This window comes from Colobus angolensis, unplaced genomic scaffold, assembly GCF_000951035.1.
Source record: "Colobus angolensis palliatus isolate OR3802 unplaced genomic scaffold, Cang.pa_1.0 Scaffold8, whole genome shotgun sequence".
In the NCBI taxonomy this organism is placed as follows: Eukaryota; Metazoa; Chordata; class Mammalia; order Primates; family Cercopithecidae; genus Colobus; species Colobus angolensis.
In genome coordinates, this window is record NW_012121820.1 from 12,212,303 (window position 1) to 12,233,311 (window position 21,009).

The 21,009-nt window shown below is 39.5% G+C and overlaps 1 protein-coding gene across 1 annotated transcript in view; it reads left to right on the forward strand.

Moving 5' to 3' along the window:
* CHD6 (chromodomain helicase DNA binding protein 6) overlaps positions 1 to 21,009 on the forward strand; it is a 219,429-nt gene that overhangs the window by 49,495 nt on the left and 148,925 nt on the right. The window contains exon 2 of the mRNA XM_011929036.1: positions 13,257 to 13,308. Within this exon, the coding sequence (XP_011784426.1) occupies positions 13,276 to 13,308 (33 nt within the window). The 5' untranslated portion in view covers positions 13,257 to 13,275. The remainder of the gene's footprint in view (positions 1 to 13,256; positions 13,309 to 21,009) is intronic.

Here is a 21,009-nt window from a genome sequence, read left to right on the forward strand (position 1 = left end):
CCTTCATTTCTCCCCCTACCTACTGTGTAATAAGTACTAGAAAATGCAGTCTGTCAGGGAAAGTGCATGGCATAGTGATTGCACGGTTGAGTTTCAGCTCAGGTCTTTTTCCAGGGTAGAGGTCCTCCAACCTGGCTGTCTGTTAGAATCATCTGAGAGAGTTTAAAAAATTATGTGGGGTCTCACCTCAGACCAATTAAATTTGAATCTTTTGGAGATGGGAGTGAATTTTTTTTAGTGTGGTTCAGCCATTATTGAGAACTGCTTCTCATGGATGTCAGCAAGGTCACCGTGTCTAAAACCAAATGCGTTGTCTTAGTCCATGGAACCAGCTCTTCCCATTGACTGTTTTTCCCTTTTAATGGTACTAATATCATCTTCCCAGTCTTCCAGGCTAGAAAAGTTAGTATTCTCTTTGTACTTGTTCTCCCACTTTCCATGGAATGATATTTATCATTGGTCCGCCTTTGTTAATTTCATTTCATCTTTACTGCTGCACTTCCAGACTGTTGTAATTTATTCGTAGAATACCTTTCCAACCTCTGCCCACTCTCTGAGTGCCCCAAATAGAACATTTCCAGTCCTGATCTCTCACTTTATTATTTTCATTTCTCTACAAGGCAGCTTGATGTAGTATTAAGGTAGGTGAATTGGAATTCAAGAAATCTAATTCTTATACTTCTGAGTCAATGTGAAGCTTTGGGCAGATCATTTGACAACTCCCACCCTAAGTTTCGTTATCTTAAGATAAAAGGATTACATTTTCTGAGCCTTGGATTCTTCCTCCTCACTGTGACTCAGTCTTCACTGTTCCTTCAAACTTAGCCTGTCTGTAATAGAACTCATCCATCTACTTTTCCAAAAGTTACGTCTTTCTCATGCCCTGATGTCTCTTGCCAATACCAGCATTCTACCATTTTAGACCACTGAAAAAGAATCCAGCTGGGCACGGTGCCTTATGCCTGTAATCCCAGCACTTTGGGGGGCCGAGGTGGGTAGGTCATGAGGTCAGGAGTTCAAGACCAGCCTGACCAACATGGTGAAAACCCATCTCTACTAAAAATACAAAAATTAGCTGGGTATGGTGGTGGGCACCTGTTATCCCAGCTACTCAGGAGGCTGAGGCAGAGAATTGCTTGAATCTGAGAGGTAGAGGTTGCAGTGAACTGAGATCGTGCCACTGCACTCCAGCCTGGGTGACAAGAGTGAGATTCCGTCTCCAAAAAAAAATCCGTTATCTTCATTTTCTTGGACTCCGTGGCTTCTCTTCTGTTTTATTTGCGCGCCTGCTGTTTACTGTTACTTCTACCTGGGTATGACTTGCTGGTCTTCTTGGACCCCAAGCCTGCCCTACGTAGTCCTACCTGATGAATCTTTATATCAAACAAACTTTGATAATTTTTGTCCTTTTCTCAGAAATCTTCAATTAATGGCTCTCCATTACATAAAAGATTCAATTCAGACTGCCTAGCCAGGCATTTTGAGAGTCTCTCTCTATCACTTATCTCCAGCCCCAAACTTCACCTGCCTTTGCTGATTCCTCTTCACCTGTTGGTCACCCATTGTACATGTTAGGTGTTTAGAAAACAATTTAGTTGAATTACTCATTAACTTTGGATTAACATATTCTTTAAATAAGATTTTTTAAAAAACTGTTAACTTTTTTCACACAGAAAAATGTCCTCTTTCTGGTGAAGAATTCTTTCAGTTCCAGCAAATGCATACCGTTGTGTAACGAACATCACAGTAAAGATATAGAACAGTTCCATCATCCCTAAAATTCTCTTTATAGTTGACCCTCTCCTGTCCCCAACCCCAACCACTGTTATGTTTTTTGTTCCTACAATTTTACCTTTTCTTGAATGTCATATAAATGAAATCATACAGTATATAGACTTTTCAGTTTGTCTTCTTTCACTCAGCATAATGCATTGGAGATTCATCCATGTTGTGTGTATAAGTGGTGTGTTTTTTTTTATAACTCTGTTTTTAAAATACCCCCAAGAGGGAGTTTACATTGGGAGTTGTGAGTTTTTTGTTTCTTATCTGCTATTTTGGAAAACGAGAAGAGAAAATGTCATCTAGATCATTTTTAGTGCCCCAAAACATGTTTAAGCTATTTTGTAGATGGTGTCTCATTTCAGTGTTGACAGAATAACTTCTTGTTTTTAGCCCATGTGTCAGTCTTATATGATTGGCTTTTGTACCAGGTCTGTAAATGAAGAAACGGAGACCCAGGGAGATCAAATAAATTGCCCAAATCACACATCCCTTGTGTTCAGAACCTAGATATCTTCACTCCCAAGTCTACAGGTAGTGTTGTTCTACCCCAAAAGGCATTAAAATGTGATAAGTGAAAAGGTCTTGTGTTGCTGGTGAGGCCTCTTGAGACTTAATATGTGAGTGTTGTTTGTAAAATCCTTTGTCTTCCCCCATAAGATTATAACTTGAATTTTCAGGGCTCTGAAGCTTGAATGGGCTTGGCTGTCAAGAAATTGGTTTATTCAGCCTGTGTTCACAGCTGTGTTCATTCCTGATCTGGGTCAATTGACAGTATGGCATAGGGTCCAACAACAACAAAAAAGTACAGTCAGATTTTACCTTACAATGTGATATATGATAGCTCTAGAAGGGCCTGGCTACTTGCTTCTACTGCTCTTCTTAATAGTAATTCTAATCAAGCTAACTGATTTTTATTAGCAGATTAGGATTTAGAAATGATTTTTTTCTGACCAACGAAGATGAACTGGAGTTGGTATTTCTCTTCTTGAATTGTGTGAATGTGCCTCACTCATCATGAAAATCAAAGAGTTTGGCCATGTGACCTCCGAGATCCCATTCAGTTCTGATTGTGTGAATGCGGTATTGAAGTATTTCTGGACTATAGAAAGCTTCCTTAGTTTATACCTTTATATCATCTCAGGTAAAACAGATTATAGGAATTATAGCAACATAAGATACTACTTCAAGTTAATAGTAATTAGTTTGAATAGATTACAGGAATTATAGCAACATAAGATACTACTTCAAGTTAATAGTAATTAGTTTGAATAGTCAGAGGAGATTCATTCAGTGAGTAAAAGTCTTGTTATTCAGCAGTTGGCCCACAGGAAGTTTCTCAGAATGGACTTTCCTAATACTCTTGGTTCAGTAGTGAGAGTTTCTTAGGAAGTTGTTGTCACTCTTACTACTGATTTTTGTCATCTCCTCACAGACAAGGATTGAAATCACTACTGTTGATTTGCCTTTTGGCTTATATTACCCACATGCAAGGTAACAGAGCTTTTACTTCAGAATTAATTCATTGAATGTTTAAAACACTTTTTTTGAGGAGTAGAGTCTTAATATTAATGATGGTAATGCATCCTTTCAGACTAGCCAAGCACAGAGCTTTCTCACTTTGGAAGTGATGACAGTACTAGTGCCTTCTCACAAGTAATATTTGGCAGATATTTTAAGTTAAGTGTTCACATTTTTGGAGAGATGGATTTTTCGTCCAAACTTTATAGCTGTGTGTGTGATCCTTCTCTTTTGACCCACTATTGATAAATCCCTATATACTATTAGTATATTTACTAATTTATCAAATACTATGCTAATATTAATTAGACAGTAGTCATAATAGATATGGTCCCTCTCCTTATGGCCCTCTTTTAATCTGACAGATATGGATACTTTTTGATATGCAGTCTTGAGTTTAAGGTGATAGGTTTTCGCTGCCTGTAGTAGAGAACGTCAGGAATTCGCCTATACAGACTTTATTTGGCCTGACTTACATGCAAAAGATAAATTTTCACAGAAGTTGATCTACTTTACAAATTGCCGTATGTTTCAAAGAAAACTTTTGGGCATCTAAAAGAATTCATAGATACAAAAAAAAAAAAAATCAAACCCTCAGTATATTTTGCTGCTCTGTCACCTTTAAGGCAAAAATACTTTCTCAGCCAGAGCTTGAATATATGAGAAATCCTTAAAATTGTTACAGAAGCCTTTCCTTCTTAGTTTGAGTATTCTGGTTGTGCAGAAATGTTTCCACTGGACCACAAGGTCATCTTTGAAAGAAAAGAGTAACCATTTGTCATTTGAATACCCTTCTGTTGTTGGTTAGTTGACATGAGTTTAGGAGACTATAAAAATAAAATATCAGAGCACACTCAAAAAAGAATTATTGACTGTTGAAAACATATTAGCTATAAAGAAAAAAGAAGGGTTGAAAGAGAAAGTTGAGGAAACTTCTCAGAAAGTAGAACATAAAGAGTTTTTTTTCTGTTTTAAATGAGACAGAAAATTAAGAGGTACAGCTCAGATGGTCCATCATTCAAATAATAAAATGAGTTCCATTAAAAGAAAAGAATAGGGAGGGAATTATGAAGAAATAATACCAGAGGAATTGTCAGAACTGAAAAATCTGACAGTTTCCAGATTGTGAAAGAATCCACAGGTACCTAACCTCATGGGTGAAAATAGCCCCAAGGCACATATTTTGAAAAGATGATTCTAAAAGCTTTCCAAAAAGGAAGAGATTGTCACGTACAAATGGGCAGAAATCAGAATTGTTCAGATTCTTCAACATAAGTGGTGGAAGGAACAGAACAATGGAGTAGTGCTCTCAAAATTCCAAGGAGAAATCGACCTCCAGCCTGTGATTTGCAACCCACCAGTCCATCCAGGTAGAATAGAAACATTTTCAGACATGAAGGTCTCAAAAACTTATATCTCATTTTTAGGATTTTCTAGAGCATTACTAGATGTGCTTCACCAAAATGAGAGTGTAAACCTGGAGAGGAGAAACCTCGGAGTCCACCATGGAGAGAGACTGAGGGAGTGAATCTCTGGGAGGATGGTGATGGGAAGTCCCAGGAGGCAGATAAGAGACAATGATGAAGGACTCCTAATGGAGGACTCTACCTATAATGACCCAAGAGAAGAATTTTGAGCTTAGATTGAAAGGAGTTTCAAGGTTTTAGAGGAGCATTTCATGAGAAGTTAGTGATTCATAGAAAACCATGCAAATTTTAAAATGAGATAGTTACTATCTTCAGGGAAAAAATTACACAAAGTTTTAGCAAAGTATAGTTCATGGCTTAGCTGTGAATTGAATGTTGAGTTAATAAATAAGGGTGATAATAACTACATTGGGAAGATAACACTTCATCTTCCATAGTAGGGGGACTTCCTGTTTTTGAAAAAAATTTTATTGGAACACAGCCATACCCATTTGTTTGCATATTTGTCTGTGGCTCCTTTTGCATCACAGCAGAGTTGAGTAGCTGCAACTGAGACCATGTGGCCTACAAAGCCTAAAATATTTATTATCTGGCCTTTTTATAAAAATACTTGCTGACTCCTGTTCCATAGGAAGAAGCAAATAAAATAATGCCTAAAATTGAAAAAAAAATGTAATAGCAGTAATAACCATGTTATTTAAAGTAGAATGGAAAGGAGCAGAAGGAACAGCTGAGGTTCAAATGATTGCATCTGAGAATAGTGAATCAGGACTGGGGAGTAGAATCGGGGACTGGTTTTTTTGGTTTAGGCTTTATATTTTTATTGAATTCTTAAGCTGAGTACATGTATTTGAAAGGTGTGAAGGAAGAATACTGAGAAATTTGATTGGATTAAGAGAAAAAAAAAGAGGTCGCTAGTTACATTGAAAGGAGGAGTTGAAAACATTTTCGGTAAACACAGCTTTCCCATTAAGTCACTTACTCATTCCACAGCTAATCACTGAAGTGTCCAAATGTCAGGCACTAAGTGCTATACTGCAGAACAGGGTTCCTCCCCGGAAGGTGCTTGGGCACTCCGCAGCTGCTGGCACGCACAGACAGGTAAAAGATTGTAATAACCTGGTGATACAGCTGCTTTAGTTTAGTGCCTATCACAAGATGATTATGCAATTTAGGCAGTTCAGGGACGACATCCCAGAGAACATGACACCAGATATGAATTTTGAAGGATGAGACCACGTGAGGCAGGGCCTGAACAAGACCTGAATGAGCAGGGCAGGAATCGGAACCCACAGGTGTTCAGTATAGTTGGATGAATGTTGGAAAATAATGTCAGAGCAGTACACAAGAACCAGAGGCCACATCACTTATGCAGGGCTCTTTGCTATGAGGAGTATGTTTTTATTTTGTTTTAAGACACAATACCCACTGAAGAGATAGCGTCGGATTTTGTTTGCACTTTAGGAAAACATACTGTTGGTAGCAATGAGGGTAATGGGGGTGAGGGTAGGAGACATGGAAAATAGAGAAACACTTAAGAAGCTGTTTCAGGCAAAAATGACAACAAAAAAATAATGGGAATAAACCAGAGTCGACTGGAGAGGAACCAAGGGATTCTGGAATTAAAGGAGTTATGGGAAAGGGAAGGAATCAAGGATGACTCAATTCTGGGCTGGGTGGCATGGCAGGTCGCAGGACATTAAGCTCTGATGGGGAACACAGGAGCAGGTGAGAGAGAGAGAGCGTGTGTGTGTGTGTGTATGTATGTGTGTATGTGTGTGTAAAGGTATGTGTGAGTTTCGTTTTGGAAGATTTGTGGGGTTTTTTGGTGGTACCTGTGCAATGTCTCAGGAACTGGCCAGGATGTGGTTATAGCCACATAGAGGTCAAGAGGAGGGCTTGGATTTGCAAATGTGCAGTGGTCATTGTGCGAAGAGATGAAGTTGGGGAGTTGAGTAGAAAACTCAGGGAGCCTTTCTGGTATTGCCAGCATTGAACCCTGGGAACAGTGATATTTAAGGATTGGGTTTTATAATAGGAGGATTCTGGGGAGGAAGCTGAGCCTAGAAGCCTGCAATCACAGGGATCAAGAAACCAGTGAGATGAGAATTTTAAGAAGAGGAAATGATCCATAGTTTAAAATGCTACAAAGCACTCAAAGCCTAAAAATGGCCGTTAGATTTGGTAACTAGGGAGTGATTGTCAAGAACGGCTTTAGGGAAGTAATATGGGAGGAAGTGAACTTTCAGGTGTGTAGAGGATTTGTTCATGTTGTTACTGTTTTGAGATAGAATTAAACCTGTTTCTTTATTGAGAGGAGGAAAGCTATACAAAGGGAGACATTTAGTGATAACTTAGGGAGAAGAAATGATTCTTCCATTCAAAGAATGCTTATTGCTCACGTGCTAGGAGCTCAATCCTATTCCAGACTCAGGGAGTATAGCATGAACAAGACAAAGTTTACTCTGTGTGTGTGTCAGGAACAGGCAATAAGCTTAAAACCAAATAGATACATAGGAAGTCCTCACTTTAAGCAAAACAGCATGTAAGGAAACTAATTTTTTTCTCATCAACATTGTAATGAAATGATGTTGATTACAGGACCTGGCTTAAGTTGTTTCACTTAAAGTTGTTGTTTCACTGAAAGTCATAGCTTTTTCCAAGAGTCTGGACCTTTAGTAAGGTCTTACTATAATATAATATCAGGGAGTAATAAGGACCTGGAGGAAAATGAGATTGAAATAGGAGAATAACAGAGTGGTGGTGGGTGGGAGGTGGGGGACGCTGTTTTCTGTAGGGTGGTTAGGGAAGGTGTTGCTGCTAAGGTGATATTTGAGGAGAGTCCTGAATGAAATGAGGAAAGAGTAACTGGGAGGTAATCAAGAGACTGAGGTGACTGAGTAGGGGGAGAGAGGGTGGATCTCAAATACCGATGGAAAGGTTAGTTGTCCCCAGGAGATGAGGCACTGTTGCAGAATTTTTGAACTGGAGAGAGAGAGAGAGTAGTTTAAGAAAACTTTCAAAATGTTCTAATTGAAACCTGGTCCCCATTTTTCTTAATAGGAGCATCCTTAGATGGGTGAGTGTAAGAAGGAATGGGAGCTTTTATATTGTTTGTTTTTGCATCATTAAAACATCTTCTTTGTCATTTACATCTTCTTGCTGTGACACTGGAGGGATGACCTTAAGGACAAGTAGCACAAATGGCTGCCTATAACTAGTCTTCACCATGTGACAGATGCCATAGATTGTTATCCCTTTTCATTCTCCTAAGGCCCTCTGAGGCATACGTTGTCAGCATTTTACAGGGAGGAAACAAAGTCTGGAAGAGGTTTCACATGTCTCGTCATCATCACAGCCCAGATCCAAACTGCTTTCTGGTACTTCAGACCCTTGCTATTAAAGTACCTCCTGTAGACTGCTCACACCCCGCAGTAGAGATAGGTACATGTGTCCAGTTTATAGGCGTGGAGGGTAGTAAGGTGGGGAAATGGGAAGTTGGGGAATTTCTTATCCATTGGACTGCCTCCGGGGTCAGGAGTCTTGATAAGAGGTGTTTGGGCCGGAATTTAAGGCAGGTGGCATTCCTTAAGACATCTCCGCTTTCTTGATTATCTCACTCTTCCCAGATCAGTTACTCTCTGTGTCCTTATTCCTATTCCTAAAATCCCCACAGTATAACCATGTGGGATTACCCTATTTATGCCTGCTATTGTTAGAGTGGTTCATAGGAAACAATCTCAAGGTTGAGGATGGGCATGAGTAGATTATAAAAATACATGTTCATTGTGGAAACTTTGAGGTTTAGAGTTGCTTCCCACATACTGCGTCTCAAAGTGCCTGATAGAGTGGTGAAGGGTAGGGGCCTGTTAACAGCAAAATTCTCCATTGTTACTGTGTTCAGTTGTGTCTAGTCTCGTCTTCTGTGAATATGAAGGACCTTGGTAGGGGTCTGCTGGGTATGCACTTGTTTGTGTTTGCAAAAACACACACTCTCGTAATGAACTGAGCAGGGATTGTTAGGATGGCAGAGTTCTCAAGGTATAGTGAATTTAAATCATTTCTGTGAATAAATGGTTGAATAGGGCCAACCTGATATTTTGTTATTTTTAAAAACTTACCATTACACAGCTCTGAGGAACTTGGAAATGGCACAGGCACTGTTGTGGAATTTTTGGACCAGAGAGAAATAGTAATTAAAAAAAAAGAAAACTTTAAAAATGTTCTTATTGAAACTTGGCACCCATTTTTCTTAATAGGAGCATCCTTAGATGGGTGAGTGTAAGAAGGAATGGGAGCTTTTATGTTGTTTGTTTTTACATCATTAGCAGCTTACCTTCTTGTGAAGGTAATTAAATGCCGCACTCCTACAAAAGCACTCATACCTACTGCAGCAAGGAGAGTGGGAGTCCCAGTAGCTTCCCACCAGTTTCCCCAATTCAGAAGTTATACACTTGATATTTTCCGCTGTTGACAGGTTTTCTGGTTTGCCCACACAGAATTGTCTGTAGAATTACCTATATTATGTTTCTGATTAAGTATTGAGACCCTGAAATTACTTTTTGATTTGTTCTTTATTGAGCCAGAAGGATCTAGTCAGAACTTCTGAGTGATGGCAGCAGAGACTGTAGGGCCATTTCCAGCATTGTGCAGAAGTACAAGCTTTAGGGTGTAACTAGTCATCTATTCCTAGCACATAAAATTTAGCCTTACAAAAAGATGACATTGTTTTATACATTTTTTAATGTGTGCCTTTAAAAAGATTTAAAAGTAGAGATAATTTAAGGGTGTTTATGAATTATGGGGTGCCGTCTGGAGAAGGACAAGTCAATAAATGCTTATTGAACACCTATTGATGTTTGTTACCTTGTTGGGTGGCAGCATGCTGGTGTGTTTTGTGAACTGTTGGGATGCCAGAAATGATTTGACGAGATTTGCCAGAGTTTGCTTTCAGTGAACTAGACAGTTATTCTACAGTAACATTGCCATCATTCAGATTTCACACGCACATTGTCTTCATCTCAGAGGCTGGCCAAGTCTGATGTGATATTTTCACATTTCACCCACCTCATCTCTGACCTTCCCCTTGGGGTCAGGTTCATTTCCTACCCACTCGTGGCCTTGGGAGATATTCCTTAAAGTGGAACTGGCTTGTAAAAGGATTGAAAACATTCATAGATCTAGTGGCATATTGCCCGAGTGCTCTTCAGAAAGCTTGAAACAGTTAAAAGTGCCATTAGCAATGATAAGTAGGACCTGTTTTCCCACATTCCTGGCAGTGTTATACACCCTGCTTATTTTTATTGCAGTGCTCGTTTGTGGTAGTGAATCAGAAATTGTGCTTTCTGATGTCCCTGCTGCATCGTACTTGTATTGGTTCTTTATACACTACAAAGGTAATTTTTTATTAACATTGGTAGAGGTTTCCTGTAGTGTTTTGTGTTGTTTGTTTTTTGAGACAGGGCCTCACTCTGTCACCTAGGCTGGAGTACAGTAGTGTGATCTCACTGCAGATTAGACCTTCCAGACTCGGATGATCCTCCTACCTCAGCCTCCCGAGTAGCTGGGACCACAGGTGGAAGCCACCGCACCTGGCTTATTTTTGTATTTTCTGTAGAGACAAGTTTTTGACATGTTGCCCAGGCTGGTCACAAACTCCTGGGTTCAAGTGATCCATCTGCCTTGGCCTTCCAGAGTGCTGAGATTATAGGTGTGAGCCACTGTACCTGACCTTTCTGTAATTTTTAATGATTTCATTTTGTTGGGTAGAATTTTATTTGAGACATATTGTTAGAAATACCAAAATGGTTAGAAATAATCGGTGCCACGAAGAAAAGTTAGCACATAGACAAAAGATCTCTCAGCAAGGCGATCTTGACTCTGCAGAAAGGGTGCTCGGTCGCAGATGAAACAATGGCCAGAGCACACCTGAACAAAGGAAAGCAGACATATTTATCCCTTGTGCATTTGGATCATCCTTACAGCTGTGTCCTGCATCCATTGGCTGGAGCTGAACCTCACACTCTTAAACTGACACCCGATTTGCTAATAGCCTAAAACTTTCCTAAATAGGTAAGTGCAGGGAAGAACAAAGAAGGAGAGGAGGTTGCTTATGAAAGGTTTAAGGAAGCAGTAACATTTCCAAATAAGGAATGGGCACAGGCTGTGAGCTGGAACGTGCCTATGAGCATGTCCAACAGTTACTTAGGATAGGGCCTAACAAAGAGTTATTAACCCAAAGCAAGGAGGCTTTGAAGAAAGTTAGTCTTTAAAAGAAACTATTATTTCTAACACTTATGATTTATTCTTTAACAAGAAGGGGAACTTTGAAGAAGAAACTTTTTACTTTCTACACATATGTCTTGTTATTGATAATATTGATAATAGCCTTTTTTATTAGCTGGAATTTTCCCCCAAACTTCTTTATTTTTGACTTTGTGGCAGTTTGTGATGGTTGAGAATGTCACTTTTCTGGGATCTGATAATTTAAAGAATAGAGATAAAGGAGATAAACTTGTGGTAACATAGTTTACCTAGAACTGACTCCACTGTAATGAAGCTTAGGAGATAATTTTTTTTTTTTTTTAATTTTAACTGCCTTGGTTCAGAGCACTTACCATTTATCTGGAATTTATGGCTTCTTCAGGTAAATAATTGTCCTATCAAACACTAACCCTTGCATTGATTCTTAGAAGCACCATTTACGGACTTGCCTTTCCCTGATTTTTTTTTTTTTTTTTTTTTGAGGCGGAGTCTCGCTTTGTCGCCCGGACTGGAGTGCAGTGGCCGGATCTCAGCTCACTGCAAGCTCCGCCTCCCGGGTTTAGGCCATTCTCCTGCCTCAGCCTCCGGAGTAGCTGGGACTACAGGCGCCCGCCACCTCGCCCGGCTAGTTTTTGTATTTTTAGTAGAGACGGGGTTTCACCGTGTTAGCCAGGATGGTCTCGATCTCCTGACCTCGTGATCCGCCCGTCTCGGCCTCCCAAAGTGCTGGGATTACAGGCTTGAGCCACTGCGCCCGGCCTTGCCTTTCCCTGATTTAGCCAGTTAGTCTCTGCCCTCGTCCCCTTCCCCTTAGCACCTGACCATGCCTGCTTTCGAGCTACTTACCTCCTTGGCCACTGCACTCTTTGCAAACAGCAGTACATTGGTAGATATGTCTCCCTAGGACAGATTCCATGGCATTTTGTGGTTCTTTTAATAGAAAATCCTCTCTAACTCTCAGAGAAAAAGAATCTAAATTGACAGACATTAAAATGATAAACCGTAATTGCAGTCCCAAGGATGATTGGAATCATGTCTTTCATTTTTCTGTGTGCATCCAGCATGCCACGAACTCACTTAGAATTGGAACCCACTTTAATCTTTTTTAAATTGCAAATTGACAAATTATGGTAGTATATATTTATGGGGTAGAGAGTGATGTCATCATTTATGAATACAATGTGGAATAATTAAGTCAAACTAACATATCTACCACCTCAAATACTTATCTCACTTTAATCTTAAAGCTCTAATCTTAAAAGCTGTATTAATACTTAATGCCTACATATCCCATTCATTTGGATATGAGAAATAATTAGGAAACTTAAGGGTAATTTGGTTTTCTGAGTGAGTGGTGTTTTGTAGCTGTGTGGGATGACCAGGAAATCAAAGTCAACAAAAAATAGGAAGTAGTGTTTATATCCCGGCTAGAACCAGAAGCCTGAGATACTATGATCCTTGTATTGTTTGTATATGGGGAAGGTTAAGAGCTTCAGATCTGAAGCAGTAGTACTAGTTAGTGATGCTGGCAGCCCCAAATTCTAGGTTTCCTGGACTAGGGTTTGTTCTTTTCCCTGAGATGCCCCAACACATGGGCTTTTATGGTGTTCACAAGTCATTTATGAGAAGTGCAGTGTCATCAAGGACATTATGGTTGCAGCGGGGATGGGGGCTTAAGTCCTGGGTAGAATAAAATCAGTCCTTTAAAAAAAATCGTATGAAGTATTGCAATGAAATTATTTTTTCAAGTGATAAATGCACATGGTTTAAAACATCAAATAATATACCAAATCCTGTCTCCTTAGAGAGAATTGCATTGAACTCTTAGCTCTTTTTTATTGTCTATATTTCTATTTCTTGATTTATCAATTATAGACATCATTGATTGTTTTCTTCCAAAAGGGATGAGGGCTTACCTTATTTCCTCCCCATCTCCTAATACCCCTCAATGAAGGCATGTTATTGTTTTTGTTCCTTTATTAGTTACCACTAACTTTCATACATGCCAGCATCTTTTATAACTGATTTAATCTACAAAGACAATATCCTTTTGACCTCATTTTATTGGGTGCAATAAATTAGGGTCTAATAGAGTTAGATCTAATTAGGTCTACACTTAGGGCTCTGGGGGTTGTTGGACATAAATGTTCTGCAGAAGTAATCCCCTGTTTGTTTTCCTTGTGTGTTACAGTTAATCTGGAGATGTTGAAAATGTTTTATTTTGGGTTTTATCATAATCTTTGCCTTTTTAAAAATGTTTTACAGAAATAATCTTCCTCAATAGATGAAAATGAAAATACAGAAGAAAGAGAAGCAGGTAAGCAATCACATTTCTTTTAAGTGAATGCATCTGGGGTATCTTGGTGCTTTTTCAACAAGGGGAGACACTGGCAGTGTTGGCTCGTCCCTTAATCTTTGGTACTTTCCCTGTTGCCTGTATTATAGTAACTGAGAGCTCTGTTCTGAATGACTTAATAATGTGGATTTTTCTTGTTGCTCAGTTCATCTTCACGTAGGAGTAAATGTAATGAAAACTGTATATCAGAATATTATTCAAATTAGCCAAGTAGAAGAGAAACATTTCCTCCCTTTGAATAGCTTTCTGAGTCTTTTCTTTTCTTTTCTTTTTTTTTTTTTTTTTAGACGGAGTCTCGCTCTGTCCACCAGGCTGGAGTGCAGTGGCGTGATCTCGGCTCACTGCAAGCTCCGCCTCCTGGGTTCAAGCCATTCTCCTGCCTCAGCCTCCCGGGTAGTTGGGACTACAGGCGCCCGCCACTGCGCCCGGCTAATCTTTTGTATTTTTAGTAGAGACGGGGTTTCACCATGGTCTCGATCTCCTGACCTTGTGATCCGCCTGCCTCAGCCTCCCAAAGTGCTGGGATTACAGGTGTGAGCCACCGCGCCCCGCCTCTGAGTCTTTTCTGAAAGAGAGATGTGACCAATTCTTTATAGTTTATATATTTATCCTTCTATCCATCTGGATTTTTGGTTAAACTAAAAGCATTCTTACTTACAAAATCCTTATTTATGATTTTGTAAGTAATGATCTGTGGATGGGTTCCTTCTAGAGAGAAGAATAGTGAAATAATTAGAAGAACTGGAGCATCAACTCTTTGGCATTTGGTTTTTTGAAGGGGATGTGGGATGGAGAGTGTGATTTATCTTGCCAGGATCTCTTTCCTTGGTTGGTACTGCTGTGCCCTGAGTGTAATATATTCAAAGGAACTCTGAGACCTCACTCAGGGAGGTCAGATGGGAGACCTGTCTCTGTCTCTTGGAAATGGGCTATTTCTGATAGGCTGGTTTTTCTTTTACAGAATTGAATGACAACCTGGGAAGTGGGGTATCTAAATCCCTGCTTTTCACTGGGACTCTGTAACAAAGAGGTTGGGTGAGACTAGCCACTTTTACTTTTCCAGTTTGCTTCTAGGGAACCCTAGTCTAATAATAGGGTGACGTAGGGTTATGGCTCAGGGTTATGGTTACAAAGACTACCCCCTGGTCTGTCCTTAATGGATAGGTTGGTTTGGGGAATTAGTTAACTCATCTGCTGCCAGATAACAAGAAGAGCAGTGACTAAATACTGTCTACACACTGGATTTATATCTGTCCTAGTTCAGAGACTTGTCAACTGATAGGCAAATGCTACGTGGAATGCAGTTCCATCTACCAGGAACTTCTCCCGTGGATATACTCAGGTGTGCAAAACTGTGTGTGTAAAGGCTTAAATTGCTGTTTCACATATGATAGCAAAAATGGAAAAGAACATACACATCCATCAAAAAGGGGACTGTTTAAATCATAGCTCACCCACCTAGTGGAGTATTATGCTGCTGTTAAAAAGAATGCATTACTGGCTGGACATAGTGGCTCACACCTGTAATCCCAGCACTTTTGGAGGCAGAGGTAGGCGGATCACCTGAGGTCAGGAGTTTGAGACCAGCCTGGCCAACATGGCGAAACCCTGTCTCTACTAAAAATACAAAAAAATTAGCTGGGCATGGTGGCGAGTGCCTGTAATCCCAGCTACTCAGGAGGCTGAGGCAGGAGAATCACTTGAACCTGGGAGGTGGAGGTTGCAGTGAGCCGAGATTGCGCCGTTGGACTCCAGCCTGGACATTCCGTCTCAAAGAACACATTACTGAAGAGAACCCCAAACCCTCAAAACTATTGTCATTTGTGATATGTGAGCAGGTTTATATTTCTTAAAGCAGTCTTCACATTTATTTATTTTTAGGCATCCTTTAAGATAAGCATTTATTTAAATCAAAACATTCTAGAGTAATTACACCAAAATGAATTCTGGTTTCTTTCTGTGAGATTTTACTGGTTCATGTTAAGACCTTTGGTATATTAGCCAGCTGTTATGTAGCTTCAGTTGGATGGGTTTTTGTTTTAGACCTCATGGTAATGTTGATGATGAACAGAACAGGATTTTTCATTTAAAAGTTAATATTAGATAAGATAGAGAAGCAGGTTAAAGAAGTGAGCAACTTTCAGAAAGACTTGATCCTGCTCCTCTTATAAATACTGATGGTAGGCCATACTGATAACTGAACTGCAAGAAGTTGCAGAGAATGAAAATAGAAAATTGTGTTCAAATTAAAGCAATATATAGACTTCAGGATGGAGAATTCAGTGCCTAACAGAGAAGAGGCTCATGTTCTGGAGTGAACTTCAGCTTTGATTTCCATAGAACAGGATTGAAACTCTGACCCTACGATTCACTTGTATAACTTTGGATAAGTTCAGACTTGTCAAATGATCCTTTATGGAAATTTTTCCTTCGTGCTTCTTAACTAGTTGGGTGTTCCACCACACCACTGTTGATGTCATCCATGATGTCATGAGGGGGTGGCCGTCAACATTGCAGACCACAGACTGGGCAGTCCCCAGGAGCTCTTTAATAGTTCCAGAGAGTTCTCTGGCTAAAGATTGGTGCTGCATCTGTCGAGCAATGTTAACAATCTCATTAAAAGTGATATTTCCACTCTATTTAATGTTTTTCTGTTTCTTTCTGTCACTTGGTGATTCCTTGAGGGTTTTGATGATCAGGGCAGAAGAAGAAGGTACCACCTCAATCTGGGCCTGTCTGTTCTGAACGGTCAGTTTCACTGTAATCCTTAGACCCTTCCAGTCACCAGTTGCCTTGGCAATGTCATCACCAACCTTTCTGGGAGACAGACCCAGGGGGCTGATCTTGGGAGCCAGTGCAGACATGGCACTGACTTCCCCCCCGGTGCACCTCACGTACAGACTCTGATGTCATTGGGGTCAGACTTCAGAAGCATGGTGGAGGCAGCTGGTGTCAGATGAATCAGATTCAGGACGACCAAAGAAAGTTGCACCTTGGCCTCCTTTGAGCTGGAAGACAAAAGCCAGCCTTGTTTTTCTGTCACTTAAATGGGAGTGATCATAACATGCCTCACACAAGACTAGGATTAAGTGGGGTAATTTGTCAAGCACTTGGTATTCAGTTTGTCAGCGGCAAGGAAATCTTTCAGTTTAACAATAAAAGTAACCATCAAACTTTGTCTTTTACCATGATTCTGAGGTGTTAGAAGTAGCAGCAAATAAAACATCCACCTTTTAAAAACCCTCATTCCTATTAATTCACTTTCCTCTTCCTTGGAGAAAAATAGCATATAAATACACTCTGATCTTGATATTCCTCATTTCTTTGTTCAAAATCTTATCAAGGTAAATTGAGATGGTAGATTTTTACAAATTAAATCAAAACTCAGTAATAAACAATAGTTATTATTATTAACCAGAAAAGGCATAATAGGAGTAATGTGCCCAGAACAAAGGGTTTAGAGATTGACTTTGTTTTGCCTAAACAAGCGTTGTGAGAAAACAGACTTTAATAAAACGTTTAAAAGTGAATCACTCAGGAGAGCTATAGACTTTTATCTACATTATAAAGAACTAAACTGCTTCTAAGAAATATGTTCTTAAGATGACTAAGCATTATTAGGCAAAAGAAAAATTATAAAAATAAAATGTGAACTCTAATCATTGAAAACCTATGTGGCACTATTGATGTATAATATAGTTGTAAATACTTCTTTGCAAGAGGGCACATCCTAATATTAGCAACAACAAAACTGTGATATAGGAATATTGATTTTTATTCATCTCAGCTCCTTGCTTGGCACTGGGAAAAAACATAAAAAGTGATAAATATTATGTAATGTATAATATGGTCTCCAGGCAGGTGTAATCTTAAGGGGTTAAGAGGGCTTTGGGACCACATATCCAGTGTGGAAGACAGTTAATACACAGTGAATGCAATAGAAATACATAATATTATAAGTAGGATGACAGCTTGGAGCTGTGCCTAGGAGGTAACCCAGACCTCAGTAACTACAGGAAAATCTTGCTTCATGACCCCATGCCAAGAGTTGGGTAAGCAGAGCCCTTCATTCTTAGGTCCTCTAGAAAACATAAAGATGGGAAGAGTTTTCTTCAGATATACAGTGAGAATCTCAAAGATTATTTTCTTCCCTGGAGTGAATATGGGTATAATTTATTCACTCAACAAATACTTGTTGAGTTTTTCAGCATTAATTCATTAATATTAATTCAGAAATATTTGCGTTCGACTTGGGGTCAGGTCCAGTAGTGACTAAAACAATTTCTCAAGAAATTTCTAGCCTGATTACAAACTATTAATATAACCAGGGAATGAAATATGCCTCGGAAGAGCCAGAGTTTTACCGTGTGGTGGAAGATCATGCCCTGGAATTGGAGAGTATGGAGGCCGAGGGAAGGTCAGCCCCACCAAAGAAATTGAGAGAGTTCTAAAAAGAGGCAATGTCTTTTGTGGGGAGCTGGGTTTCAGGCTTTTTGCTTCAGGGGCCTCAGGAGGAAAGCTTAGAAGGGAAGAGGGTGGATTTGGAAAGTTGAAAGACATGGTGGGAAGGGAGAAAGGAAAGGCATGGAGTGTGGTGCTAAGTTTTGGGTGGTGACCGAGGGTGAACTAGGGCAAAGAATAGTTCCCAAAAGAATTCGTCCCAGAAGTCCTCTAGGGAGAGATGAGGACTCAAGTTTGCTAGTAGTATGGATCACTAAATCGTGATCCATAATTCAGAATAGTGAAAGAGGAAGAATAGCAAAGTTGGTAATATGGTTGAGTGAATAATTTACTTTTAAGACTTTTTGGCCTCATCTGCAGAGGGTCTGAAGATCATCTGGGCTAATACTAGCCTAGATGACTAAACAGCCTCACCCTAGAATCATGTTTCAAAAGGACTTAAAAGGTACCTATCCACCTCCTTTGTCCTCCCTCCTCCAAAAAGGAAAAGAAATCTGAGCATTAAATGCTTTCCCCTCTTTGAACATATCTTAATAGATTTTTTTTTTCATTATTCTTACTCACTTTATGTTCTGAAACATACACTCGAGGCCAGAATAAGTCACTGGGATGGCAAAATAACACTGACTTATATAATGTGAACTGTGGATGAAGCTAGGACTGTGTAACCTGAAGAAGTGAAGACTTAAGGGCATCATGTGGAAAAGAGGTTAAATGTGTCTATTGCTGGATCTGTATAAGAGAATGGGACATGTGGGGAGAGTTAGAGGAGGATAGGCTTTAGCTTCATATAAACAAGGACATCCGGGCCAGGCGCGGTGGCTCACGCCTATAATCCCAGCACTTTGGGAGGCCGAGGCGGGCGGATCACAAGGTCAGGAAATCGAGACCATGGTGAAACCCCGTCTCTACTAAAAACACACACAAAAAATTAGCTGGGCGCGGTGGCAGGCACCTATAGTCCCAGCTACTCAGGAGGCTGAGGCAGGAGAATGGCGTGAACCCGGGAGATTGAGCTTGCAGTGACCCGAGATCGTGCCACTGCACTCCAGCCTGGGGGACAGAACGAGACTCTGTCTCAAAAAACAAAAAAAAAAGAAGGACATCCGGAGAAGTTGAGCTGCACAGCTGTGCCATATGCCTTGTAAGCAGTAAAGCTCCCTGTCTCCAGAACTTATTAGTTATTATTTTCTCTCTCTCCTAATTCTTTGTATGTTAGAAAGAATGAGATGGGAGTTTGAACTCAACCTCAGAGGCCCATCCTGACTAGAATCATAGAGTTTGCCAGTACATTTATTTATGGTATTTATAAGACCAAAGTAAATTGTATGTAAGTTGACACAGTTTTAACTAAAATATTACATAGTAATCCTATATTACTATGATATAGTAATATTACTCTACATACACAGTAATATGATTACTATGATATAGTATCATGATTATATGATTATGTAATGTACATATGATTATGTAGTAATCATATTACTATGTAATATTTTAGTATTAAAATGCTAATATTTTAATTTCAGTATAAAATATTAACATTAAAATATATAGTAGGATTAATTATAATATATTAATATTTAAATTGCACTGTGGTTCATTTAATTCATGTTACTAATGTTATCACTAGCATTTATAAGACAGACACAAAATTTTAATGGAAATAAGCTGCTAATTTTAAAATCCTATGCATAAAGAAGCTGTAAGTCTTGTAAGTTTACATGTAGAAAACACTATCATAAAAAAGGCTACTTAAAAACAGCTAATGGAATTGCCTCGCCTCCTGTCTTGACCAGAGGAGTCTGGGAACCTCTGGTGACCAAGTTTTTGGCGCAGCTTCAAAGTGATGATGAAGGATTTGGATCTGTGACATTGTTAGCTCGCACACGAGTATTGATGTGACCGTGAAGAATTGTCTTCCTCTGCCTAACTTTGTTTTTTTGAGACAGTTTTGTTTTGTTGCCCAGGCTGTAGTGTAGTAGTACAATCTCAGCTCACTGCAACCTCTACCTCCTGGGTTCGAGCAATTCTCATGCCTCAGCTTTCTGAGTAGCTGGGATTACAGGCACCCGCCACCACGCCTGGCTGATTTTTTTGTATTTTAGTACAGATGGGGTTTCGCTATTTTGCCCAGGCTGGTCTCAAACTTCTCAGCTCAGGCAGTCCTCCCGTCTCGGCCTCCCAAAGTGCTAGGATTACAGGAATGAGCCACCGTGCCTGGCCGCTCTGCATAACTTTGATTCATCCTTGGGAAAACTACCCCAAAGGGTTGAAGTATTATGAAAAAAACAGAAGTGCAATAGGAGTGTCTTTTTCATTTTGATATGGTTTGTAACTTTATCATGAGCTTACTGTCCAGGAACTATGTAATATTTAGATACTGAGAATAAAACATTCTCATTTTGTAAGGATAAAAGAAATATGTCTACTGCTAACTACGTTCTTACGATGTTGGTGGTAGATCTTTGGTAGCTGCCAAGTCCCTGTTTAAAATGACCCTCGTCTTGGGACCCTTCTGGGTGAAGTTGAAAAGTCTTATTTATTTAATATATGTCCTACTACATTTATTTAATATATGTCCATTTAATAAATTGTTTATTCTTGATGTGTTTCTCATCTGATCTGGAGAACAAGTGGATTTATGAAGAAATGGATAGAAGAGGAAAAGTTAGTGAATTGAAAGTCATCTGGGGAAAGGTTGAGGAAATACAGCTGTGTTGAGGAATGGGTGATGGAAACGAAATAGAGGTTGGTTAGAGGTTCTTGCTGATTCTTATTTCTAAGTTTGTTGTATCCAGTACACGAGACAATGTGAAGTGATTAAGAGCAGTGGCCCTTGAAATAGGAGTCAAATCCCAAATCTTAGCTTTACCACTTACTAGCCATGGGACCAAGGTGAGTTATTTAGTCTTTCTAAGCTTCTACTCTAAAATGGAGTTATAATATGCCTCTATCTTAAGGTTGTTTTGGTGATACACTCAGTAAGCTTAGTATCTTCCTAATACCCAATTCTTAGTAAAATTAACTAGTATTATTATTGACATCCTTTTTTTTTTTTTTTTTTGAGAGAGAGGTTCTGGCTCTTTTGCCCAGGCCTCTGTCCTATAGGGAAATAGACTTCATTTTCCAGAAAAGTGTACTTTATATAATATGTAACCAATGAAGGAAGGTATAATTACATTTTGAAAGCACTTT